General features: G+C 32.9%; 4 protein-coding genes across 7 annotated transcripts; 2 read left to right on the top strand and 2 right to left on the bottom strand.

The window, feature by feature from the left end:
* The first annotated feature begins 7799 nt into the window (after positions 1–7799).
* Tango14 (transport and golgi organization 14) lies at positions 7800–11591 on the top strand. The gene is made up of 4 exons (XM_018542210.1): positions 7800–8224; positions 10253–10372; positions 11034–11283; positions 11375–11591. The coding sequence occupies exons 1-4, from the start codon at positions 7939–7941 to the stop codon at positions 11463–11465; spliced, it is 747 nt and encodes a 248-aa protein (XP_018397712.1). The 5' UTR covers positions 7800–7938; the 3' UTR covers positions 11466–11591.
* A 289-nt stretch (positions 11592–11880) lies between these two features.
* Positions 11881–16829, bottom strand: Bap60 (Brahma-associated protein 60). Of its 4 annotated transcripts, none has more exons than XM_018542198.1 (7): positions 16678–16829; positions 15762–15888; positions 15168–15343; positions 14483–14828; positions 13094–13291; positions 12723–12981; positions 11881–12597 (listed from the first exon to the last, which is right to left on the bottom strand). In XM_018542198.1, exons 2-7 carry the CDS (start codon positions 15873–15875, stop codon positions 12191–12193), a joined length of 1500 nt encoding a protein of 499 aa, XP_018397700.1. In that variant the 5' UTR covers positions 15876–15888; positions 16678–16829; the 3' UTR covers positions 11881–12190. The 4 variants fall into 4 exon arrangements, with proteins under 4 accessions (XP_018397700.1, XP_018397707.1, XP_018397687.1 ...); XM_018542205.1 differs by having other exon boundaries at positions 15788–15888; XM_018542185.1 differs by lacking the exon at positions 16678–16829 and adding an exon at positions 16211–16312.
* A 5452-nt stretch (positions 16830–22281) lies between these two features.
* On the top strand, positions 22282–25073 carry LOC108775711 (probable methyltransferase TARBP1). The gene is made up of 8 exons (XM_018542164.1): positions 22282–22341; positions 22437–22589; positions 22676–22840; positions 23205–23393; positions 23486–23663; positions 23722–24059; positions 24690–24826; positions 24893–25073. The coding sequence occupies exons 1-8, from the start codon at positions 22282–22284 to the stop codon at positions 25041–25043; spliced, it is 1371 nt and encodes a 456-aa protein (XP_018397666.1). The 3' UTR covers positions 25044–25073.
* An 80-nt stretch (positions 25074–25153) lies between these two features.
* LOC108775761 (ATP synthase, subunit G) lies at positions 25154–26345 on the bottom strand. The gene is made up of 2 exons (XM_018542219.1): positions 26196–26345; positions 25154–25485 (listed from the first exon to the last, which is right to left on the bottom strand). Exons 1-2 carry the CDS (start codon positions 26233–26235, stop codon positions 25226–25228), a joined length of 300 nt encoding a protein of 99 aa, XP_018397721.1. The 5' UTR covers positions 26236–26345; the 3' UTR covers positions 25154–25225.
* Positions 26346–26636: the final 291 nt, after the last annotated feature.

The following is a 26636-nucleotide window of genomic DNA, read 5'->3' as shown; positions in this document are numbered from 1 at the left end:
ATATCTCAATGTTTACTTTCGTGATCTTGAGGAGGCAAATTTAGGGTCAAATGCTACAGAACTGCCTGATAATTGTTCAATTAAATTTTCTAGCAGAATAAACGTTGTAAAGCTTTCTTTTTAAGAAAGATCGAATTCTAAAGCGACAACAACCTTAATAATGTTGACCTTAAGGTCACTTTTCAAGGTCATTTGAAGGATGGAGTGGCTTTTTAACGGGAAACTTTTCTTTAATACCGAAGCAAGAAAATCCAAACAATTTAAAGTCGGAATGTGACAACGACCTTAGGTTAGTGTTTCTTATTCCACAAGCTCTTAGCAGCTATTGCTTTAAATGAATTAACCTTACTCTTGGCGCTACCCGGAAACAACGACGTGGACGTAGTAAGTTCTGTTTCCTTTGGGGTGCTTGATTCAAGTGAGTCCCCTTGCCTCTCACTAATCGGGGTGTTTGATTCAAGTGAGTCCCCTTGCCTCTCACTACCGTTAACATTATAACTTTGGCCAAGAAGCAAATGTTCGAAGTTGCCTCCATTTTAGCCACCCCATTTTTAGCCACCCCGATTAGTGAGAGGCAAGGGGACTCACTTGAATCAAGCACGCCAAAGGAAACAGAACTTACCACGTCGTTGTTTCCGGGTAGCGCCAAGAGTAAGGTTAATTCATTTAAAGCAATAGCTGCTAAGAGCTTGTGGAATAAGAAACACTAACTTAAGGTTGTTGTCACATTCAGACTTTAAATTGTTTGGATTTTCTTGCTTCGGTAATAAAGAAAAGTTTCCCGTTAAAAAGCCACTACGTCCTTCAAATGACCTTGAAAAGTGACCTCAAGGTCAACATTATTGAGTTAGTTGTCGCTTTAGAATTCGATCTTTCTTAGAAAGAAAGCTTTACAACATTTATTCCGCTAGAAAATTTAATTGAACAATTATCAGGCAGTTCTGTAGCATTTGACCCTAAATTTGCCTCCTCAAGGTCACGAAAGTAAACATTGAGATATCATTTCAGACGTAAATTTTCTGCTCTTTTCGAATACGGGGTAAAAAATAAGGGTTCCCATTAAAAAAAAAACACTCTGAGCTTCAAATAACCTTGAAAAGTAGACTCAAGGTCAAAACTAATTACACAGTCAGGTGACCCCCATCATATCGAGCAACTTTTGTCTGAACTATTTTCCCGCATCTGCCTTAGGTACAGAGAAATTTAAGTGCATAAATTAAAATGGCCCACCCTGTATATAATAGACTACAGAACAATTAGTAAAAGTAATAATAAAATCTTTACTTTACAGGTAGCATCTGTGCCATTCGTCATGACGTTGCTAATGTTCATCAATGATACAATCGCTGGAGAACGGATTACAACATGCTTACATTACCGTGGTAAACAATTCAAAAAATATTTATAACTGTGAACGAAGGACATTTTTCTAAGTGCCAATGTGGTAATATTATAAATAAAATGCAATTTTATATCAACAAATCAATTAATTATTACAAGAACAAGATTTTTTAATATACATTTATAAAAATATGTTTTATAATTTCTTTCCCCTTTCTCCCTACAATTAAGAATCGATTAATAATGATAGCTATCAAACAATACCAAGTAGTATTAATAGTAGTATGATATAACACACAGTTTTTAATAAATGTTCGGTAGCTAATCAATAAGTTTAATAATGGTTCGATAATATAATTAGGAACGCTCGTATCATAATCGGCAATTTGTAATATATTATTTGTAGTAAAATAGTACATATATTTATATCATATAAAAAAAATTGTGTTCGATAAAAAGCGTTGCTAAGTTGTATCGTATCATTAAAAATCGTAAAAATAAGATTTAATGTATAACATTAAATCTTTAGAAAATAATTTTTTTTTAAATTGTTGTATTTAAAAATATATTGAATTGTTAGAAAATCTCACGTCTAAAGAATTCGTCATGTATAATGGTATAAAAAGTAACTTTCTAAATGTCATGTATCACGTACCAGAGTCATGACATATTTTTCAAAGATAGATTTCTTGAAATAGTTTTAAAGTTGCTTTTTCAGCTGAAAGTAATTATTGGTAATATGTGATTAGATAATACAATATTTATTTCATCTATCGGATGTTTTTTGAAAGCAAGCCGCCATGTTCTTTTTCCGAGTCATTAACAAATTGGTACTCTGAAATTACAAGCAATTATTTTTCATTGTACCGGCTAGTATAAATTTCAAATTGAATCTCAATAAACGACTTTTATATTTTGTGCATTAAGAATAACAATCGCAATAATTTTCTAGAAAATTGTAATCTGCAAATAGTAATATGTTTTACTTATACATATATGTATGTATGTTCATTTTGAACTTGCACCTTGTAATCTAATCTTCATACATGTTGGTATTATCTTTCATTAAAAATTTAAGAAAATGTCTCGAAAATAAAAGACACTTACTCTTGTTCTCTTGGGGAAAACGGACAACATCAAAGGTATCCGAATAGAATTCAAAATTCCCTTTTGTCCTTCCTTTTCCTGAGAATCCTTAACAGGTATAATAGGCTTTTTCGTGGATAAAGTGTTTTGCTCGATTTCTTTTGTCACCACGGAAACAGATTCCGTATCCGTACATTTTACCGGTTTAGCCTTGTTATCCTAAAATCAATCAAACAAACTAAAGTAATATTAAAACGTCAATAAACAGGAGAAATTAATTTTTTGATAAAAACGAAAAATTTAATTTGGCTAAAAGGAGTCAGCGCGATAAGAAATGCGCAAATTTGTAGAAAAAATTATTTAATAAAACAAAAAATATGTAGGTCAACGTTACAGACAAAAATTTGCATCTAAAAAATCGGCATCTAAATTTCCGTGAAGTTTATTTGTTAGGCAAAAGAGCCAACAATTTCCGGAATACTAAAATGACAACTATATGATCTTACATCATAATGTACCTTGCACAGTTCCTTGCTCTTCGTGCGACAGAATCCGGGCATCTTGATGCCACCAATCGGTATTTTTTTCGGTTTTTGCTCCTCAAATTCGAAATCGGGCGCTACCGCGACGTCGGTATGCTTAGTATTTTCGGCATTCAGCATCTTCTCTCTCTCCTCTTCGACAATTTCTTTTTTGTCCATGCTTTTTTCTTGATTCTGACTCATTCTCTACTCCTGAAATCGAGTGAAGAGAGTCTGCATTTAGTTAAGTTTCGAGCGTAAATATGCTTGGGCTAAATTTAATGTAGTTAAGATACTTGGACAAGTAAGAAGCTTAACGTTAGAAATCACAACGGCACGTGTCAGAATTTCATCACAAATCGAGAGAAAATCATTTTAAGTTATAATAAATTCAACAGAGTTCATAACTGGAGAATTATATTTATGACATTTGGTGCACTAATCACATTCAGTTACTATATGTTTGTCATTTGCAATGTGCGAGAATAGCACAGAGGATAATTTTTCATCTTTATTCGCTATACTTTGAGACACGCTAATCGGGGCTCCAATATGCTAAATTATTATATTACAGTGAAATATTTATGCATATTTCTGACCTCTGTGAACATAGCACCCGACGACTAACGTGTGCTAGACGGGTAAAAAAAAATGTTTTAATACACATTAAATTGAGATCTGTTTATTTATTTGGGATAAACTTCTCAAAACCTGAAGACTCCGATTTTGCTATCGATTGATGCACTACCTGTATTTCGGTGAGCTGATTGATAACAAATCTAATTATAAAAATTACCGACAAGATCATTTTCAAAGTCAAATTTAGAAAAACCGATTTTTTGCATTTTTTTCACATTTGACATTAAAAATTATCTTATCACAAATTTTCATAATCATATACGTTATCAACATATCAAAATACAGTAAGGGAAAGGAGCGAACATTGTGACGGAGGTTAATAGTGACATTTTGAATAATTGTAGTTTTCCAAGCTTTTCTGTAATATCGATCGTTAACATGAAGAACATTTCGGATCACCTGATCGTTATATGTTTTCATCGCAGATAATGACACCAGCGAGAGAGAGGCTTGAATTTTGACTCTTTACATTTTAAGGTAAAACCTGGATATTTATGTTGTGTTTGGAACTATTTTTTGATAGATGTTAATAATATACACTGCGATGTGAATATTAATATTTTCTTACTTATTATATTGTTGTGGTTTTGGAACAATGTCAGTCAAACATCATTATTATTTAACCTCTTCTTTTATTTTACTCGGTTCTTAAAAGCAATAGTTGCACCGCGCGCAAATCAAATATCGCTCGAGCATCGTGCGGCATCGCGCGCGGTGAGGTGAGATGAGGGGGACAGCGGAAGGCGGAGGCGATTCGAAAATCGGTCGAAAGTTGCATATATAATACTTATTAATAATGTATTAGTTACTCATCATGGTAATATATTATTATTAGATAAAAAGGTTTAAATTTTTGAGTACCCTTTTTTTTTTAACATGGCTTAAACTTTTCATTTTTATGATACTAATGGCTCCAGCACACTGGACGCTGAAACGCTTGCTGCGTGGCAAAATGTGACGCGGTAGCCAATGAGCTTACAGCTCCTAACATGTTCATTGGCGTCACATTTTGCCGTGCGGCAAGCGTTTCCGCGTCCAGTGTGCTGATATTCTTTCTAGGCTGCGTTCCATTTCAGACACATTTTATATAGTAAAAGCGTCACGTATACTAATGCGCGCATATGCATGAAACGGAACGCAGCCCTAAACTGATGGCACCCTGTAAATTCGATTTCATAGAATAATTGATAACACGTATTTGATAACACGATTCCGATTTGCCCGGTTAACGCGAAAGAGGACGTCGAGAGTAATAATTCGCATTTTCGTACAGCGGCATCATTTTCGATGATTGCCGGTGATTGCCGGCGAGGGCCAAGGAGAGAAAACTTTTTTTGCCATGTCGGTATTTTTTATAAGATATGTAACTGGATTTGAAAGTTGCGGCGAGTCAGATCCATATATGGTCAGATCATTACTTTCTTTCATAGAGAATATCACTCACAGAAATGTGAGCCATCAGCAGGAAATCGATACGCAAAAGAATTATATGCATAATAACTATCAGATTATAGCGATCGGCGAAATTATCTGAATATTTGATTGAATTTAATATTGATCGATCTCGAATTTGCACCGTTGCACTAATAATAATACAACATGAACTTACTTATTGACGAGTCGTGTTTGCGAGCGCACAAATACGACCGCGGAAATAAATGTACATATGTGCAAGGAACTTACCCCTTCAGAAACGCCATGTCGTTTTCCCTCGCACGTCACACACACACACACGTACACATATAGTCGGTTATACATGAAAGCAACTGCCAGATCCTTAATAACGTTGAGTTTATATTGTATTGTTGTAATATAACAAGCATATATGCGTAAGTTTTTGTCTCGAATGTATGCAATTGTTCGTCGTAACCGACGCGACGCCGCGAGACTTGCAAAGGTGGAGAACGATCAGGGCTTCCAATTCTCCCAAACTGCCCCTATGACAAAGCGGGCACAACTTCTGATTGGTTCTCTATCTCGGTCCATTCGATATTCTTCGGATAGCTTCGTATGTATAGGCGCATTCAGCAGAAAAGAGCGCTACTAGAGCGCTCGCTGTTATTGGTATATTCTTCTAGATCATCCAATCAGAATTTTAACTCTGGAAGAATATACCAATAACAGCGAGCGCTCTAGTAGCGCTCTTTTCTGCTGAATGCGCCCTATGTATGTACATGCATAGTCGGAAAACGAGTTCGAAGAATAGAAAGAGACAGACAGTTCTAATTAGCCTTGTCCCAAAAAGATTAGAAACTGTTCCGAGATCCCGGATAAAGAAAATTAATAAATTACAATTGAATAATTCAGCCAACTCGATTGGCCAGTTTCTTCTCTGAGAGCGATTTTCAACATCGTGAACATAAAGGCCCGTATTCAGAACGCGCTAACATGCTATAGTTTAAGTCACGTATACTATAGAATTTCAGAGATAAAAGCGCGCTTTTATAGAATTTTATCGATAAAAGTGCGTTCTGAATACGGGCCAAAGTGTTTGTTTATAACCATATCACTATATGACCTCTGGGGGTCGATTCTGTATCTCGAAACAAAGTGAAAATTACAAAAGTGAGCAAATTTACTAGATATTGACCAATGAAATTATAAATGTTCTAGTAAAGTCGCTCACATTTGCAATTTTCACCTTGTTTCAAGATACAAAATCAATCCCCTGCTGTTACTTATTTTCTGACACAGTGGGCCAATTGGTCCATCTTTTCCGGTAAATTTTACCTGTTAGGTAAATGTGGCGATCCATGCATGTGATTGGATAATCTTGCTATTTACCTAACAGATAAAATTTACCGAAAGATGGAACAATCGGCCCAATGTCACGCTTTCTGCGCATGTATAATACGAGAAAGAAAGCAATATCTGTTATCTCCTTCTATCCGTCATCTTTGGTCCGCTTTGGCTAAACTTAAGCGGGGAGCACAGACTTTTGCATAAACCATATACATAAAGAATTCGATTGGTTCATTGACTCATGCATAAGAAAATGGGCCAATGAAATTCCTTATGCACATGCTTTATGCGTTATGCAAAAGTCTGTGCTCCCCGCTTATTTTCAGATGTCTAGCAGCATAAGTCGGTGCAGTCCCATGGAGCGGATTAGCGGATTAGCGGATCGCCAATCACAGAATCGTTCTGTTAGTTAGATTTGCTTGCTAAATTTGTAAATAGATCTAACAGAACGATTCTGTGATTGGCGATCCGCTAATCCGCGATACGCGCGATACGCTCCATGGGACTGCACCCTCAGGGTCAACTTAGAGACGACCAAGGCATTCATTCACTGGTATTAAAAATGGCTGACTAATAGACGATTGGAGGATTTCATAGTTCCTTTGCAAACGACGCCATTTTTAATACTTTTCTTAGTAGTTTTGCGATACTGAGCCGTTAAAAACCTATTGTCTCAATAAACTTTATTTCAAATTCAATGTTCACCGAGAGATATTCCTTTTGTATTAGGCCGGAATCAGACTACGCATTGAAGATTGAGATTAAAGATTGAAAGATTAAATTTTGGCTAATCAAAATAATAGAAGTTAAAATTTCTTTATCCTCATTGGTCAAATTTCAAATTTCAATCTCAATTTTCAATGCGTAGTCTGGTTGCGGCCTTATACTTGTTCCATTGATTAAACAAGGATGAGATCATCGCTGTGTCGCTTGTTGAAGGGCACACAAGATGTAATAGTGTGCTTATGTTCTTCTTACGTCGATTTGTTTAAATTGATTAATGACGTATGTACATACATACAGTTTAAATGAAATTTAATTATTCAGGTATACCGCCACATCAGAATTGGAGGTTGGACTGGTTGGAGTATATTTACGTTTACAACACTGGAGCGGTTGGCGGAGTAGGGAGTGATGATGGTAGGGATCCAATCTGGTGGTGGGGGTTCAATGTCGCTTCTCTATGGCTGCGTTCAAAAACATCACTCCCGTTTTATCCTTGTTGTCCAACCCAACCGTGTTAAACAAGGATAAGGCGAGAGCACTCGGAAATATCACCCAGGTTTCCCCGAGTATCATCTTGTCCTTGTTGTTCATCCAATGTTAAAGGAGGATAACACGATACTCAGAGGTCCTCGGGTGATATTTCCGAACGCAGCTTATAGGACTCTACTCGTGACAACTCATGTCTCGTGACACTTGCAAGTTTTCGAACATTTTCGAATGCATGCTTTGAAGAACTATAACTAATTGTAACTATACGTGTACCGCTACCTGTGTAGCGACAAGTGGTCGTCCATCGTGGCTTATCGCTTGGTGCTTAGTTTATGAGTTTACAGTGCTTCACACCCGATTATGCTGTGTAGACACGCGGACGCGCATCAGCAGTATGGATGTATTCCTTTATACACTGTTAGTGTTCGCACATCTTTTACGTGAATTGTACGCTGCGATTTGCTATGCGTGCGATGCGGTATATCGGAGGTGCACGGAATCCCAATGTGCGACAGCGGAGCTCGATCAGCTCGTTCGCACGCTTACCTATACGAAGAAGGTACCCAGGCATCTGGTGATTGTACTCGGACTGTACGACGAGTCTGTTCTAGACTGTGTGCGTATCATTGGATGGTGCAATACACTTGCTATACCTTACATCAGCTTCTTTGATTGTCATGGTAAAAAAATGATTTGTTATGAAAATCGCTATATCTGTCCTATGTGAAATCATCGCGAAAAGAGATTAAGGCTGAGACTTAATTCTACAATGTGCTTTTTGTTTCCCTTGCTGTTTGTCTCTTGCCTTCTTGATCAAAAAGGCAAGAGAAACAAATAACAGAAAGCACATTGTAGTATTAGCCTTTAAAAGAAAAAGAATACCGACCGTTTTATGTATATGTGTTTACATTGAGGATTTAAACCGTCATTTGTCATGCGAATTTAATGAGTGTCCTTGTCGTGTAAAATCTGATGTGGCAAAACATTATTATATCTCGGCAATTTTTAAGTTAATTTTTCTAGTCTGTTCTTACATTTAAGATTGTAACTTAATTCTTCGGTGCCACTATACTATGGAAATGACACAATTGAATATGGTAAATTGGGGCGCTATTCTGTACACATTTGTCCTGTGTCGATAATTAACGATAGCCAATGGCAAGGACTGTTCCAGGAGAAAAATGCAGTTCTTATTGGCTATTAACGGCACTGACAACTGTCGTGTATAGAATATGGGCCCAATTTGATTTCGTTTATAAAAATTAACATATTCTAAAGAACTTTTTAAATTGGAAACTTAATTATATTATTATGCACTTTATTTATTGTTCTACAATTTATTATAATAATAATTTACTCAATATTTTCTAAAAATTCATTAGGGAAAATTTTAGAAACAAGTAGATTCCTAATCACAATAAAATTACTACTCTGAAGAGTATTTCTTTCACATTGCTTGACTGTTTACTACTCTAAACTACATTTTTTATTGTTAGGATGTTTATGATGACTATTGATGATTGATTATGTCGATTACTCTTGTATTTTTTCACTTATGACCAGAGTAAAGATGATCTTGAATATAAGAAAGATTGAGCCAATTTCTACTTTTTGTTAGCCAATTCAATATCTTGAAGTAATTGTGTGTAATATGCAGCTACAAAATGTAACCGTTGTAAATATCAAGTTAAAATGTTTTGTGATTATTAACACTTAAATTTGTTTATCAAGTTAAAATGTCTTGTATATGTCATTACCATCATACATACAATCTCTATCATAAAATACTGGTGCTAATTAATCGAACTTTATAGATAATACAACAAAAGACAAATGAAGGGTTAAGAACCAGTTGTGTAACAAAGAAACTTTAATTTAAAATAATAAAAATATTACAGCAAACGTTTCAATCCGGTCATTATCAATGTTACAGTAAATTATAATTATAAAACTATTTGAAATTTTTCCTATAACACAGTCCTTATATCCTTTACTGTTGTGTTTAATTAAAATAGTCAAAGTTGTAAAATGTTGAAATAGTACTAGTCTGTGACTAGTATTCATTAACTGTACTTAAGATATCTTATCTTAAATAATAAGAAAAAACTATGAACAATATCAGCATTTGACCTTTTTCCATTGTGTTGCGTAAATGATGAAAAGATAATGAAATAAATACTGCCTTTATTTCTTCCGTAATACATGAATAAAAAATTGTCCGCATAATAATAATTTGAAAATAAATGTAAAGGTAAAAGTGCATAAAAAGGGAGGTCACTCAGGGTCATGATCTTGACAACATGTGTCAAGGTCATAGTATTGGCCTCTCTTTTCATGCACTTTTACCGCTGAAAGAGATAGTTCGTTTGGATTCTTATTATCTCATTTTATATATATCTTGCGGCAAGATGGCAGTATTATAGTGTCGTTGTGGCCGCTTAGGTTGTCAACGAGGGCCATTAAAATATAAATTATATTTTTATAAAACTAAATGAGAAACACAATATAAATTGGAGGCTATATATAAACAATTATGCAAATAGAACGAAAATTTATAACAATATACTAAGTATTATAATGTATGAGAAATCACATCTTTTAATTTAAGAATATTATTGTAATACATATTGCGATACAAGAATATTATTACAATGCAACAGTTATGCAAATTTTAGTTTCTCTAATTTATATTGTTTTTTTTTTTTTAGGTTTCTTGAAGAAAAATGAATTCAGTCTTAAAGAAGAATTCGCGAGAAAGCGACCTGATTTAATAGAACATATTACTTGGAATCCACATATAAAGGCACTTAGTCAAAATGGAGTAATTGGTAGAGTATACTATATTTTATGTATTTTCATACTTCAATAACCCTAAAAGCATTTCATGGTAAATTATGAACATTCAATAGTAGCGTCAATAGTGATTATTGATGCTTCTGATTAGCGTGAAAGATTGTGACAGGAAATGGGGTGTTTGTAGCTCATAGAATACATTTAAACAGGTGCGTTCGGCAACTCGTATCTTTCTGCTACGTGTCATCTCATCTGCGTTCGGTATTAACATTTCTAGAGCTAATCGAGCTCCTCGATCCACTCCGGATTCAAAGACCAAGCTCGTAGAGCTAATGCAAGATTTCGCATTAGATTTAAATTTCGCCTAAATTGAATATAATCTTTCAAATCATAACCTTAATGTTAAGAAGATCCTCAAATTTTGATAAAAATACACTCGATCGATGTGTTTTCGCGTAAAAATAAAGATTTGTGTGATAACAAAAAAGAAACGTTGCTTGCCCTGTGAATTGAAATATTAATCATTAAAGTCAACGGCTATTCAAGTTAAGAAATCTGTCAAATGGTTCACTGCAAAAAAATTACAAACCTTCTGCATTAAAAACAAATACTTTGCTAAAGTAAAATACTTTGCTAGGTAACGTTCCTAATTCTGAGAATTGTTTCTAACTGAGCGACTGCATGCTTTAATTACAGAAAGCAAGTCAAAAATAAATGTATCATTACTGTCGGATATAGACAGTAAAGGAAAAATAACAACATTGGCGCAGTCATTGGCGAAGATTGTATCTTCGGGGAATCTTGATCTGGAAGAAATTACAGACGAACTAATTACTGAAAAATTACAAATAAAAGGGATGCCTGATCCTGATCTTGCTTTAATACATGATTATGCTTGTTCCACGCATGGTGTACTACCATGGCACACAAGAACGACAGAAATTTTGTAAGTTTTATAAAAAGTTTTTGTGTAAATGTGTCTATCGATATTAAAAAAAAAACTTGCGTTTTTAAACCAACAATTTAATTTTTTTCAGAATGCTGCCGCTGTACGTTAGTCTCTCAGTGAAAGATTTCACGTGTCTATTAGGGAGGTATAACAAATGTGTACAACGGCACGGTAAATGATATGTAATTATCCTTATTTATACAAGAGATATCGTGTTGAAATAAGAAATAAATTGTCATAAAAACTGAGTACGGAATATGATTATTTCACATACGCTACAAATACAAAAATTAACTTTTGTGATCATGTAGTACATTAATATTGTAACAAAAGATTACGCGTAAAAAGAACGTACGTACATTGCATAAAATATTTCAAAGAAAAACTAATGCATTTTTTATTGATTTTTCCTACAGTTTATAGTCTGATTTGAATTTTGAAAAAATTAATAAATTAATTGAATTACAGACTCTTATATGTTTGAAAACAATTACAATAATTAAATACAAAGACTATGAAGAGTCAACGCTGTTAACAGTGCGCAAAATATATTGAATTTTAAAATCTAAAACATAGATATCATGTCGTGTTTATTGTAATTGTTTTGAATTTTGAAATAAAACTTTGATTGATATTGTGCTAGTAGTAGTATAATTACAGATGTAGAAATGTCTTGGTACAGCAATGTCTTGGTACATTTTTATTTTCATATAGGCGTAAAATTTGTTTTACGTAATAAATGCTATCTTTTCGCATCATCTACATTAATGTTATAAATATATGTTTTCAAAGATAAACCACAATAGCGTTACATGTTGCAATAATTATAAAACCGAACATTTACGAATATCTTATACATAGCTTTATGATATAAAATGATCAAATAGACTTTTTAATAATGGTTTTACGAATTTCTGATACCCAATGCTTGCTCCAACTCTGCTCGTTTTTGCTGCACTTTCGTATAAAAATAACGACACACGGCTTCTTGTGCCCAAGGCTGATAGTAAAATTCAGCTCTTCGTTCTTCTTCTGGGTTGCCGACAACGTCAGTCATGGTTTTCAAATCTCTAGTCTGAGAGATGATCCACTTATTGATAAACTGTTGTGGATCTTTAGCGAAACTCAGAAAGAACTCACGATTGGTCTTCAATTGATTAATTGTCTCGACAGTTTCGTGAATTTTATTATCCAGACTCTGGATTTCCTGCTGGCTCGCAGTCGATAGCAAAAAATTATTCATTTGCGTCTTCAATGTATCGTCTACTTCTACATCAATGTCATAACACGCGGTTTGTTTTGTTTCCGTTCCTGAATAATATAAATCAATTTATATCAGATATTTATAATAAACATGTATAAAATAAGTTACAATATATATTTGGATTATAGTATATCGCCTCTAAAATAATACTTATTCGAGATAAAAATTGCACCTTCTACGCTTATAACGTGATTTATTACAATGGGATCCGGTGGATGCAATAATGGATTTAGTCGTTGCGGTATCTCAGCGAATTTCATTCGCGGACAAGCAAATATCTGTTCCAAGTATTTATCACAGTTAATAAATTCTCTCTCGTGACTATCTTGAAGCTTGTGCGTTTTTATATATTGCCAAAGCGCAGATATGATGACGGGTCGCGTTTGTGTATGTACGCCTAATAATCGCGCTAATCGTGGATCCAATTTAAACTGGAATATAATTGACAGAAATTAAATTTAAGATTATGTGAATAGACTGAATCAATTGTGATAAAATACTTGTATAACAATGATTATCGATTAATTTACGTGAAAGGATTACCTGTAGTGGTTGATAATCAAGAAGAAGAAGAATTGTACAGCGAACGTTCTTATCGCCCGGTCTTTTAACTTGAAATCCGTCAGTTTCTTGAGTAGTCAATGTACGATGCCATTCGACTAAATGATTATCAGGACCATAGAGATCTTTGTCCAATTCTATTACCAAACTTTTAAAAAAAGACGAAAACTTTCGTTTTACCTGTAAAATTTATATAGCTATTATTTTAAATATATTCACATTTGAGAAATGAACCTCTGTGAAACTGGTATCTCATTTTTCCAAAAATAAAATTTCTGACATAATTTTCGAATGCACCCCAAAGAGTTCTAGAATTCCTGCTCAAAATAAAAAATAGTTCCGGTGAATTAACACAAAAAATCGAACATTAGAAATTTGGGATGCCAACTTCACAAAACGCAGAACGATAAATCGCGATATCTTTTAAACAATTAGTCCTAGCACTTTAAATGGTAATAACTTTTGATAGAATTCTTGGGGTGCTATCCAGAACTGTCAACAGAACTGTCGTAATATTCAAAAATTTTTTTGTCCATATGTGAGAATTAAATATTAAAGAAACAGCCATATCTCTTAAACCGTTAGTCCTAGCGCTTCAAGCATTGTTTTTCGTTAGAATTCATGAAGTGCGACCCAGAACTGTCGACAGAATAGCCATAGTTCTAAAAAAATTTTTATTCTTTGAGTGACAGAAATTTTTCGATCTGACAACGAAAAATGATATAAAAAATTTAATGAATTATAGACTCTTATATGTTTTAAAACAATACAAAAAATTGAGTAAATACATAAAGGCTATTAAGAGTCAACGCTGTTATCAGTGCGCAAAAATATAATCTTAAAATCTATAACATAGATATTATGGCGACATCTACTCTCTTCAACCAAGCCTTGTATTTTTTACTTAATAAGTAATATACATTGTGTACACTTCAAATTAATCAATTTAACAGTCATCTTAAATAAAATTATAATTTTAGAAATAAGATTTACGAGTGTTAAAAGTAGTTTTTTTTCCACACTTTTCCGGTAGTCCTCATTTGACGTCGGAATACCGATAGAGCCTCCTTAAAGCGCTAGGACTAATGTTTAGAAGATATATCGCGATTTTTCGTTCTGCGATTTGAGAAATTGGTATTCCAAATTATTAATATTCGATTTTTTGTGTTAATTCGCCGGAACTATTTTTTATTTTGGATAGGAACTCTAGAATTCTTCAGGGTGCATTCAAAACTGTGTCAAAAATTTTATTTTTTGAAAAATGAGATGTCAACTTCACAGAGGATGAAATGAATGATACTTACAATTAGGCCATACACACATATTGATTTGTTTATTAGTATCGTAATTATATTTCATAATTTACTATACCTTATTCGGATCATTTTTAGTATCATCTAAAAGACGTCCTTCAACTCTAAGTTCCCACGATGCCACAGATCCTTCCTCTCCTTCACCTGCCTCTTTAGCCGGATAAAATGTGTTTGAGATAAAAATACGCAATTTTCGCTTCTGCTTCATTGGACGTTTTAAAGCTTCCTGAATATCGAGACGTTTTCGCATTATAGTTGCATCCAACTTTCTTTCGAATGCTAACAAGTCCATATAAGCTTGTGATTCTGGTACCAAATCGCGCACTTTTTGAGGCAATATTTTGTCTGCTAATTTCTTCTTTTTCTTTGATGTGGAATGTGAAAAATCACTGTTCCAAAAATACCTAAATGAGTTTATTCGAAAACCATAGACACAGAAATTATAAATAATTCTGTAAGCCTTAAGCCGCAGTGGTTAAATTCCTAACAAAATTTTAAAAGTATGAACAGAAAGTACTTGGACTAGAAATATCAAGTTATGAATAGAAACAATACATATACAAATTATACAATACATATAAGGTAAAAAAGTAAAGAGGATAAACATGCAAGAGCAAGGATAAATAAAAAAGTAGCTAATTATTAAAATACAATATCTAAAAATATTAATAAAGAAATTTTGAAAAAACACATACAAAATAAATATAAAGCGTTTGTTTTAAACTTTTCTTCATTATACTTACGGTTTTTGCTGAGACATAGGAATACGTTGATCTGTGCTTCTTTTTCCCACGGGTGGTGTAGGCATTGGGCCCTGACGCATATTCGAGTAAGGTTGATTTGGTCTCATTATTCCACCTGGACCAGGTCCAGCATTACCCATTTGTGGCGGTGGCGTGAATCCAGATCTCTGTTGCATCTACGATAGAAATTCATACATATTATCCATAGATATAATTACATAACATAGATAGAAACAAAATTATATAATTTCCAGATTATAATTGTTGAATAATATAATTGATCGAAAAATATACTTTTAGAAAATTTGGAAAATAATGGCTGAGTCATTTCTCTATATTCTATTGTTTAATCAAAAAGTAACTCCATATGTATAGTACATAGAATAACAGTAACTATTTTGATTTAGATTTGTATCTTTGTGATATAAGGAAGATGTACAAATAATCTTTAAAAACTAAATATCTATTGGATTCCAAGTGACTTGGTTATTGTGACAAGATTAAATATCACAAAAAATTGACTTAATATCTGATATTACAATCAATATTATACTGACTATGCATTGAAATTAAAAAAAAAAACCATATATTTACTGGAAAATTTGGCCCAGAGTACTGACGCAAATTTGGCGGTACCGAGGACTGCGGATAACGCTGAGGTGGTGGTCCATTACTTCCTGCATTTGGTACAGGAAATCTTTGTGCCATCTTTTCTAGCACTCTTTAAAAAGAAATATATAAGTAATCTTGAATATATCTCTCTTACAACTATAATTGTATGTGTGTGATTACTAAATTGTATAATAATATGAATATATGGCATTAATAATGAAGAAAGACACGGCGATAACCCGCAAACCTTCTGGTATAATTGAAGAAAATACCCATGAAAGCCACAGTGTAATATGAATGTATATATACATATATATAGAATATACGCGAGCGCATACATATATACAAGTAAAAAATATAAAATATGTCAGAAGCGTTCCCCATTCACACTTGTGTGCAAAATCTAGTTGGTAGAATTAAAATACAATTACACAATTATATTCGGTGTTCGATGCATAGGTAACATAACCTAAATAGAAAATTTATTTCTATATTTGCTCTAATTTGGTCTATTTGTGTTGTTTGTACTTTTAAAACTCATCATCTTCGTTTTCTTTCTTCTCAACGCCAAATATAATATACTCATCTTGTTTTAAGTAAAAATATTTTGGAAGATTTTATCGCCTCGAAAAAAACCTAATATTACGTATAATTGCGTGAATGCATTTTCTGCTAAACTATTAGAGATTAAAAAAAAACGAATTAATGTGAAAGAGAAAAATGTACTCGTTCCTAAAGATTCGCCATCATTTTATAATCGAATTTTTCACGAGAAACAATAAAACAAAACTTTCGTGCTTTGTTTTGCAGTATTAGGGAATACACAGAGTAATTTAATAAGCATTATTTATAAAGCTTATTTGTAATAAGTGTCGTTGAATAACCTCGTAACGCTTACAATGAATGTGTCGGCTTTATGTTGACTACTGTTGAGTTGACTACGCTTTACTCCATTTCTCGACTTTCACTGTTTCACCGTGTTTCACCTGTCGCAACCTACGTCCCGCTCAATCTCGCTTTCCACCTTTTTCTTCGGGTAGTAGAATAGTATTAGCAAATGGCACCCGCCGGCTGCCCAGACACAGTTTATACCAGTAGGGCAACTCTCCTGATTTTATGTTGGCAAAAATGGAGTGTACATACATGCGTGAAATGAGTGCAGGTGCCTTTTCACGAGCTGCTGAAACTGGCCGTTCCAGCGACAAGAAAGGTCACGTGATAAAAATTGACGAATATCAAGCGTCATATTCGCTTGCTATTCGTCAATTTTTATCACGTGACCTTTTTTGTCGCTGGAACGGCCAGTTTCAGCAGCTCATGAAAAGGTACCTTAATGCCTAGTTCACACTAGGCGCGATGAGCGAATAAGAAATTATTAGTTTACATTCTAGGTATAACCAAAAATTAACAATACTGCAAAGAGAAATAATTTTGGAATTTGATCGAAGAGAAACGATTTTCGCGTTTAATTAAAATCAATTAAAGTCGTTTGTATCACGGAGATTGCAAATATAATATTGATGGCAAATATTATATTGATAACATTAAATCAAGTAAGAAATCAGCTGAAAAGATAGGTATGCAAAATTTATAATACAGAAAGTCATGGCTGTTTTATATTTATTTTGACTATTAAGAATTGAAAGATACAAACATTATTACAACACAAAATAATTTACCAAAACATAGTTAAGCAATCCAACAAGAAAACAAGCATCTTGTGTCCTAAGCTTAGGAAATACTAAACAGTTTTATATAATTATGAGTAGTGGGAGAAAGTAAATCCAAATAAGATGGATCTCCATAATCACTACTTACGTTTCTCAACAGTGAATATTTCACTTTTACAAACTATAAACCAGTCTATTAGTATACATCATTTGATACAGTCTTATAGTTACGAAATAATCAAAGAAGAATTAGACATAGGTAAACTAGAGTTCTACCGGTTGCTATTATGTTATGAATATCAATCTGTATTTCACAACATCGAAAGGAATGATCATAAGCAACATATGATATCCGCTAAAATAGAAGAACTTAACTTTCCTAGTATAAAAATGATTTTCCCGCCAAACTGTTTGCGAAATACATCAGAAGTTTCACTTTTGTGTGACATAATCAATCTCCAGATGTTACTTTACTATAATATTTGTTCAATCAAACAATATCTGCAGAATTTTCTTTATTCAAACGACAAGTATACTGCAACTAGCAATTCTAGGATTATGTATATGAATATATTAGAAATTTTTTTAGAATTTTTATGCTTATACGAACTTCATACCACCAAGGATAGCAAAGAATTGAAAAGCCTTGGCCACATATATTTGGACATTGTAAAGTCTTGGCTAAAGTTAAAGGAAGATTGTGAGTGGAGACAGTTTGCTTTAATACTTCCTAAATTAGTAGAAATGTTTACTCCTACATGTATTTTGTTTCCTCTGTGGAATTATTTCTTATATGAAATAAGTGATTTAAAGGAATCTCTTATTGGCCTAAGTATCATGGCAGATATATGTTTTACATCATCAAATTCAATCAACTATATACAGTATGATATTTACTGTAAGAACACATTCTGGCTATTGATACTGAAGGGATTGCGATCGCCCTTGCAACAATATCGCAAACATGCTTTATACATAATGAAAAAAGCAATTAGTTCTATGAGTAAAAATGTTATATTTGAATCACAATTGAATGTGACAAAAGCACAAATTACACCATTTATTTGTAGTGACTCTGACACTTCTTCATCAATAGATAACATTAAGAAGAAATTTTTCTTACTTTACGAAGCATTAGAAGAGAAAAAAGAACATTTAATAACACCAACTTTAATTCATGCAGCTACTTTAATAAAAGTAAACAAAGAGCACAGAGCTTGTAACTGCTTCAACATTGTATGGTTGCAATGTATTTTTGAGAAAATCTTACTGCATGAGAATAATTGTATCGTAAAGTGGGGTGTATCATACGTTTGTAGACTAGACAAAACTATATTTGATGATCAATTTCTTGAATTATTTATACATGTCTTGAATAATAACTTCCTTTACGAATGTCAGACTGACAAAAAATGTCCGGGAATTGTGAAAGAGCTCTCACAATTTCTCGAATACGCGGAGAAAAGCAATTTACTCAATAGATTTCTTAAAAAGATCAGCTGTGTAAACTGGGGGCCTGTAGCAATATTTTATATAATACATGCGTTACGAATAATTTCACATCATGCTATTCAACATTCTGATTGGCAGACTACTGAATTGAATGCTATTAAATTTTTAGTGGAAACAAATTTAAGCATGCATTCTCGCATTCTACGTACTGCATCACAAATTGAACTCTTAAGAACAATCCCTAATTATGTACGAAAAATAAACAATCTACCGTTACTCGCTAATGTCTTAGCTGCATTTCCTTCTGAAGAAAGTCTTACGAGAGGAACAGTTCCTTGGAACGTTATTACGACTTGGTTGGGAAAAGTATTAGCGAGAGAAGACGTAATAACTTTCATAAAGGAGACTTGTACGAAATACTCGAATCAAGATAGTCCTGAGATAAATCCTAGGACATTTTCAATAATGGTATATTTGTTATATGACGCGAATCTTATATCCTTATGCAAGACGTGTCCTGTCGTAGAAGCATTAAACAATTGGTTGTATACGTTAAATGGTGTCAATATACGACCGTATGCTGATGTCATTTCAAGTATGAATGTAGTAGAATTTATATCGCATTTATTATATCTTGCCCGGAAGGGACCTCACAATGATATGACGGACTTTATATCGTTACATGTACACGTCACTTTTAATTTTTTAATTAAAAATATGAGAAAGATGTCCACAGAAATGTCTTACGAAAATTATACAAAATACACGGCTATTGTATCTTCACATATTGTCAATGCTCCTTTTCTCATGTCAGAAAAGGATGTAAACGTTTATGCAGACAAGTTGCAAAACGAAAGTATAAACTTGGTACATGACTTACAAAATTTAAATATACAATATTTATATGGATTACACACCTTACATCTCTCTCAGAATATATTAACTTTGCCACTTACAAAAAATTTTTATATAAAGCGTTTACTGAATACGCGAATGAATATGCATAACGATGTCAATAAAGAAAAATTTCTAAAAGGAAAAACGGCATCAGAATATGATTTGCTACTTTTAAAACTTCTGCATCAATATCTTATAAATTCTCCTTCATGGATTTCTATTACCATAATACTGTCTAATTTACTACAATTCCTTGAGATAGGCTTACCAGAAAATGTTTCTGAAATTGCAAAAATATTAACAGTAATAATTGATAATAAAATTATAAGCGATGCACGTGATAAAGAAACTTTGGAATATATTTTTAACTTGAGCTTTACGTGCATCATCAACAGTAAAAGAAACAAAATTTTCTGGACAGCAATGGAGAACCTCATGGGAGTTATTATTAATAATAATTTCTTGCCTTTACTTAATGCCATAGAATTCACGGAAAGAGTGAGTTAATAATTATTATACATCATTATTATACAAAATATCGACTTATTAAACAACAATCTGTTTTGCTTTGCAGTATGTAGTTAAATTATTAAACGAAGGAGAAAATACACCAAGATTTAAAAGGATATTGCTTTCTAAAATGAAAAATTTGGATATACACAATTTGATGAAATTAGAAAATGTGTTAGGGAATTGTTTCCTTCATGGTTTTGTACACCGACGTGACAAGAAAATCGAAAATTATGCTCATTTATTTATTGAGAAGCAATTGAATCAATATTATTCAAAGCATATTTTTACGTTGTAAGCATATCTTTTTATCAATATTTCGAATACATAGCTTAAAATTAATTCAAAGCAAATTATAATTAATAAAACATTAATATTTCTTACTGCAGGGATCATAATGCTGCAATTAGAGCAGAGGCGGTTATACTATTACATAGAATAATTAGTAATTCAGAATTCAATTACGCAGCATCATTTGTACAATCACTACTCAATGAGTTGGAAAAAAACAAAACCAAGAGATATTTTAAAGACTCGCCTTTACATAAATTAAAACACAGAATAATGCAAATTTTATTAATATTAGAACCAGTACTGCGAAAGGTAAGCTAAGTAAATGCACATGGAGAGAAGCTTCAAAAAGCATTATTAAGTTCTTGTTATAATGAGTAATGCTTATAAAGTCTGATCTACAATAGCGTAAACATAGTTAGGTATATAAGTGATCGTAGTTGTAAGAATCCTCCAATCACAATTGGATATTCTCTTCTTATTCAACTGTAATTTGTCAATTCTTCCAACTACAACTACGTTTACGCAATTGTAAATCAATCTCTGAAAGTTAACAGTTTTACAAGATAGGACACAATCTTCACAATTGCGACGTAACAAAATAATGTTATAAAATTAGATTTGATGGTGTTTTTTTATACTAAAGAGGACCCAAAACAAGGGTCGAAACATATACATTATACTATTTTATCAAATTGTATTTCACACACATATTGTGTGTTGGCTCTTATAGGCATTATTTATTATATTTAGATTTTTATCTTGTGTGTGAGCCTTTTATTAATAATTAATTTGGTAAACCTTTACAAAAGGGGACCACCCTCCGATGACCTATGCTGTCATGACCCTGAGTAACCTCCTACATGTTTTAGTCGCTCGTCCTTCGTTAAAAAGTTATTAACAATCATAGTTCTAAAATATAAGTTTCATTTCTGCTATATACGTATGATATCAAGTACTATTCCTACACCTTTCCCTGTTCAGTAACGTTAAACTTTCCACGCGAAGTAATCTTCACCTCCCCCCCCCCCCCTGCACAGGGGCACACGACTTCTACGATTGTACTGTTGCTATGATAGTATACATATACTGTCGTGGCAGACCTCCGTGACGGTGTGGGTGCGGGGGGGTGGCCGAAGGCCACCTCCTTGCACCCGCCCGTGCGTGCGTGTGTATTCCATTCGTTATATAACGATTATGAGTCTATTACTTGATATTTTACACACACATACACACGGGCGGGTGCAAGGAGGTGGCCTTCGGCCACCCCCCCGCACCCACACCGTCACAGAGGTCTGCCCCGACAGTACTATCATAGCAACAGTACAATCGTAGAAGTCGTGTGCCCCTGTGCAGGGGGGGGGGCGTGAAAGTTACTTCTCGTGGAAAGTTTAACGTTTCTGAATAGGGAAAAGTGTAGAATAGTACTCAATATCATACATATATTATATATTATACCTTAATTTTAAATTGCACCAGTGCAATCATAGAAGTCGTACGCCCCTTGGAGGGGGGGGAGGAATTGGAGTTCGTGTAGTGTAGGAAGTCAAAATGTATGTGTAGAATAATGTTTAAGATGGTATATAGCAGAAATAAGACGTTATTTTTAAAACTTTGATTGTTAATAACTTTTTAACGAAGGACGAGCGACGACTAATACCTGCCGGAGATTACTCAGGGTCATGACCTTGACAACATATGTCAAGGTCAAGGTCGTCGGAAGGTGGTCCCCTTTTGTAAAGGTTTAATTTAAGTTCTTGTTGTTAGTTAAATTTTATTTTTCGATGAAGAAATTAACATTAATTGAAGAAGTTAATTAAATAATTTTACTTTATAGGAATTTATCCCTCTAATACAGGAACAATTATGTGATTTTATTTTTTCGGAAAGCAATCAATCGAGTGTGAAAATAATGCAGGAATGGTTATTGATACGAATTTTTACAAAAAATGTTCATTTGCATGATCAACTATGGTTACTTTTTGCTAAGGTAATCCGAAAATGACTTTTATTATTTTATAAAAAAGATTTCGTTTGCTTTACAGTATACATATGTATACGCGTATATATTTCCAGAGCATAAAAGACCGACCGAGATGTACCATTTCTGTGGCAAGCATTGTCTATCATGTCGCAAAACTTCTTTCACATGATAATCAGAGAATTTTCATTCAAACAGCCCTGCCATATATAGTGCAATGTTGTTTAGGACAGCAGTTTAATGCACGTATTTGCAATCAGGTAAGTAAAATAGCTACGTTTACACCGTGCATTTAGGCCGCAGCATATACAATAGATGGCCTTGTTTATCCTGTAGGTTAAACAAAGATAGCTATCGTATAGGTCGCGGACTAAGTGCACGATATAAACGTAACCAGTGTTGAAATAGATTAAAGTGCGTGTGCGCGCACGCGTGCGTGCGTGCGTATGTGTGTGACGAGTGAAATCGAATGATATATGTACATTTATATGTCTTTACATACATACATGTATATATATATATATATCTTTATACATACATGTGTGTACATACATATATATATATATATAAGTGTAAATGCGTAGCTCATTCAAATTCACTCGTTTTAATTTTTTTTCTGTTTAGTTCATTTTGACACAATTGTATGAATTAATGAAAGCAACTTATGGGGATAACAGCATACCAGAGTATAGAGGTATATATCAGGCGGCTGTGATTGGTTTGCAACAAGAAAGTTTGATAAAAAATTCATCTAGCATACAGGATGATTTTTATTTTTCACATTTTCATCCGTTCAATGATTACTGCTTACAGGTATATGTACACTGCACGTTTACTTTCAAGACAAAAAATTGAATTATTTGTAAATATTGATAACGTACTCTCTAATTTTGTAACGTTTATAGACGATTTATTATCAATTACCGCGTTTGACTAATGTAAGTTGTGATGAATGGATTAGTCCGGACATGTTTAAAGATTTAATGTTTATGGAAAATGATTGTCATCCTCTACAGCTTTGTAACACAGGTTCATTTCTCACTGAAAGTACACCTTCCATATATTTGACAAAATCTTTTGCAGGTAATCAATTAAAACTGTAACAAAATATTGCATGAAATGTAAAATAATTACGTTACAGGTGATTCATATGGCGAATCATTAGAAAATAATGTTGAAACTTATATGGAAGGTTTTAACGATATTCAAAAAAAGATTGATCCATTGAAGCCTATAGGTTTATGTGATGATATTTTTGAAATGATAAATAAATTCACATTTTCGCAAGATATACAGTTACAGGAAGGTCTAATAGTTGTAGCTTCTTTTGTTGATCGATCACCAAATTTAGGCGGCATCGCTAGGACATGCGAGATATTTGGAGTTAAAGCATTAGTCGTTGCGAATGCTGATTGTGCAAAGGACAAGGAATTTCAGTATCTCAGTGTTTCTGCTGATAAATGGTTAAATATCCTACAGGTACTTGAACAGCTTATTTCTCAAATTTATATTTAAAAAATTGTAAACGACTTTCTCCAGCTTGACATAAGCAATTTTTATTTTTTTTTAAATCAATACAGTCTTTAACTTTTAAAAACATATTAAGCCTTTCATTTATTTACCAATATTACCTCATATTATGTTAGAAGCAAGAAACAAATTTTTTTGAAAAAAGTAAATGGCCTAATTATTGACAATGTTCCAAATGGCAAACCAATCTTAAACCTTCTGAGTAGTCACCACAATTATATTGAATTGCCAGAAGCAAGAAATGACATGTTAATTTTTATGTGCCATTTGGAAATAAAAATTTATATAAAACGAAATAAGATAGCTTTAAAACAATTGTAGAAATATATGAAAGCTATTCTTATCCCTTCTAGCAGTCAGGAAAATTCATTACTTTCATAATTTTCACCTTATTTGAAGATACATGAATCAATTGTTTCATGTCACAATCTGAGATAGTAATAATGAATGAACATAAGAGCTTTAAATATTATTTAAAAATATCAAAACTTTGAAATATTTACTTCTTTAAAAATTCTTTATTTATCCAGTTTATTAACTGGGATTTCTCAAAAAACGCTACTATTCTAAAATCCTTAGGTAAAGCCACATGAATTGCAGAAATTCTTGTTAGACAGAAAGAATACAGGATGGTCTTTAATTGGGGTAGAACAAACGGTCAATAGTATAAGTTTGATGACGACAACATTTGAAAAAAGAACCATTCTTGTTTTAGGGTAATTAAATTTCGAGATATAAAAGCTGCGAATTTTGAAAGTATAATTAAAAACTATTTTTTGCAGAAATGAGAAGGATGGTATACCAGCTAATTTTATACCTCTCTTTGACAAATGTGTAGAAATACCTCAAATTGGTGTAACACGATCGTTAAATGTCCACGTTACTGCCGCAATTTGCATATGGCAATATGCAAACCAACATGTGTTAAAATAATTTTTTACATTTATAAGATACAAAAAAAGGAAGACATTATTAAATAAATGTATTTTCAACAAAACAAAATCTATATTATATTGTAATATTTATTAAAAGAAATGTTTAACTTATATTTTTGTATAATATATTTATGAGCAAATCTAATTTATACAGGATTCTATATAAGATTATATATCTATTTATACATCATATCCAACAATATGCCGCTTTCCGATACATTCTCCAACAAAGAACCAGCAATATATTTCAGCAGCTACTAAGGTATTTATGATACCTTCACGTACAGTGACATCACGATAACGCCCAGTCCGTGCAGAATGAATCAACTGTGAAAATCCACTACGAATTGCAGAGATGTCTTTTAGAGTAGGTGGCGTCAGTTCTACTTTGGCGTACTGTGACCATACTTGCAGTATAGGCTTCATGTGATTAACACCAACTGTAATTCATATATATTATTTAGTTTTATTTAATTCTTGAAATACAAATCTCATGTTTATATACACAAACACACGTATACATATGTGTGTACACAAGAGTGTGCATATATATGTAATATAGATAATCAAGCTATGGTAAAAGTTAAAGTATAAATTTTTTGTAGCAAGAGACGAAATTTAAAAGTATATTAAATTTTCTTGTTACAACATCATTATAAATAATAAAAATTAACAAGAAATTTTAATTTACTTAGTATTTGAAATACATACAAAAAATTTAAATTGTTTCATATATGTAGATTAACGTAGTTTATTCTTCAATAGTTTTGTGTAACCTTTTCTCTAGAGCAGAAATGTGAAAAGTAAAAATTTATTTTATAATGTGCATATATAAAAATTTTCACGTATTAGGGAGAAATTACATAATTAATCCCATAATGAAAAATTTTGTTCAGTCTTGCGTTGTTGTAAAAAAACATAACCCTAGAGAGAGAGTATAAATTTTAATTGCCAGACAGGATTTAGCGATTTAATAAAAGATGTACAAACATATCAACAAAAACATTGAATACGCGATAAATTTACGTGTACAACTATTTCACGGAAGTTTAATAGAAAACGTTACGTAATATGTGATGTACAAGATTAATTCTTGTTAAAATAATATGATGAATATATAGAGATAGAATAATTAAAACATTGTCCGTACGTTTTACCAATTCGGTCGATTTTGAAACAAGCCGTGCCATCGTCTGCTTACTTTATCTCTAGAAAGAAATAAACAGATCCCAGTCAAAAAGTTAAGAGCGTTCTCTGCTGTTTGACAAATGTCGTTTCTTCAGACGCAGCACAAATCACAGAACATCGTAAACTCTTATAGAAAGCCTATCGCACATGAAATGCAATGCGTCGTCTACAATAGCGCACCAAAATCCGATTGAGCTAGGGAGTTTTTTGAACTGCACCAACTAAGTACCACTGTTCGATCGGATTGAAAATTCGACCATTTGTCGTAAATACCCAGTGATTGAGCTAGGGAGTTTTTTGAACTGCACCAACTAAGTACCACTGTTCGATCGGATTGAAAATCCGACCATTTGTCGTAAATACCCAGTAGTAGTGACCCTCTAATAAGAGTCTGGACACGTGA

The sequence above is a fragment of the Cyphomyrmex costatus genome, unplaced genomic scaffold (assembly GCF_001594065.2).
Source record: "Cyphomyrmex costatus isolate MS0001 unplaced genomic scaffold, Ccosl1.0 scaffold1089, whole genome shotgun sequence".
In the NCBI taxonomy this organism is placed as follows: domain Eukaryota; kingdom Metazoa; phylum Arthropoda; class Insecta; order Hymenoptera; family Formicidae; genus Cyphomyrmex; species Cyphomyrmex costatus.
The sequence above is the reverse complement of the archived record's forward strand: the minus strand, read 5'-3'. Positions and strand labels throughout refer to the sequence as shown.

What these genes read in the sequence shown, in the direction of transcription:
- Tango14 (XM_018542210.1), top strand. Translation starts at nt 7,939, where the DNA reads ATGGATGTATTCCTTTATACACTGTTAGTGTTCGCACATCTTTTACGT. An exon ending in CAGCTTCTTTGATTGTCATG is followed by an intron (nt 8,225 to 10,252) that starts GTAAAAAAATGA and finishes TTTTTTTTTTAG; the next exon opens with GTTTCTTGAAGAAAAATGAA. An exon ending in ACAAGAACGACAGAAATTTT is followed by an intron (nt 11,284 to 11,374) that starts GTAAGTTTTATA and finishes AATTTTTTTCAG; the next exon opens with AATGCTGCCGCTGTACGTTA.
- Bap60 (XM_018542185.1), bottom strand. Translation starts at nt 16,245, where the DNA reads ATGTTACCTATGCATCGAACACCGAATATAATTGT. An exon ending in CGAACACCGAATATAATTGT is followed by an intron (nt 15,889 to 16,210) that starts GTAATTGTATTT and finishes TTCTTTTTAAAG; the next exon opens with AGTGCTAGAAAAGATGGCAC. An exon ending in TCACGTTATAAGCGTAGAAG is followed by an intron (nt 12,598 to 12,722) that starts GTGCAATTTTTA and finishes TATATTATTCAG; the next exon opens with GAACGGAAACAAAACAAACC.
- LOC108775711 (XM_018542164.1), top strand. Translation starts at nt 22,282, where the DNA reads ATGACCTTGACAACATATGTCAAGGTCAAGGTCGTCGGAAGGTGGTCC. An exon ending in TTTGACAAAATCTTTTGCAG is followed by an intron (nt 23,664 to 23,721) that starts GTAATCAATTAA and finishes ATTACGTTACAG; the next exon opens with GTGATTCATATGGCGAATCA. An exon ending in AATGGTTAAATATCCTACAG is followed by an intron (nt 24,060 to 24,689) that starts GTACTTGAACAG and finishes TAAAATCCTTAG; the next exon opens with GTAAAGCCACATGAATTGCA.
- LOC108775761 (XM_018542219.1), bottom strand. Translation starts at nt 26,235, where the DNA reads ATGGCACGGCTTGTTTCAAAATCGACCGAATTGGTAAAAC. An exon ending in ATCGACCGAATTGGTAAAAC is followed by an intron (nt 25,486 to 26,195) that starts GTACGGACAATG and finishes TATGAATTACAG; the next exon opens with TTGGTGTTAATCACATGAAG.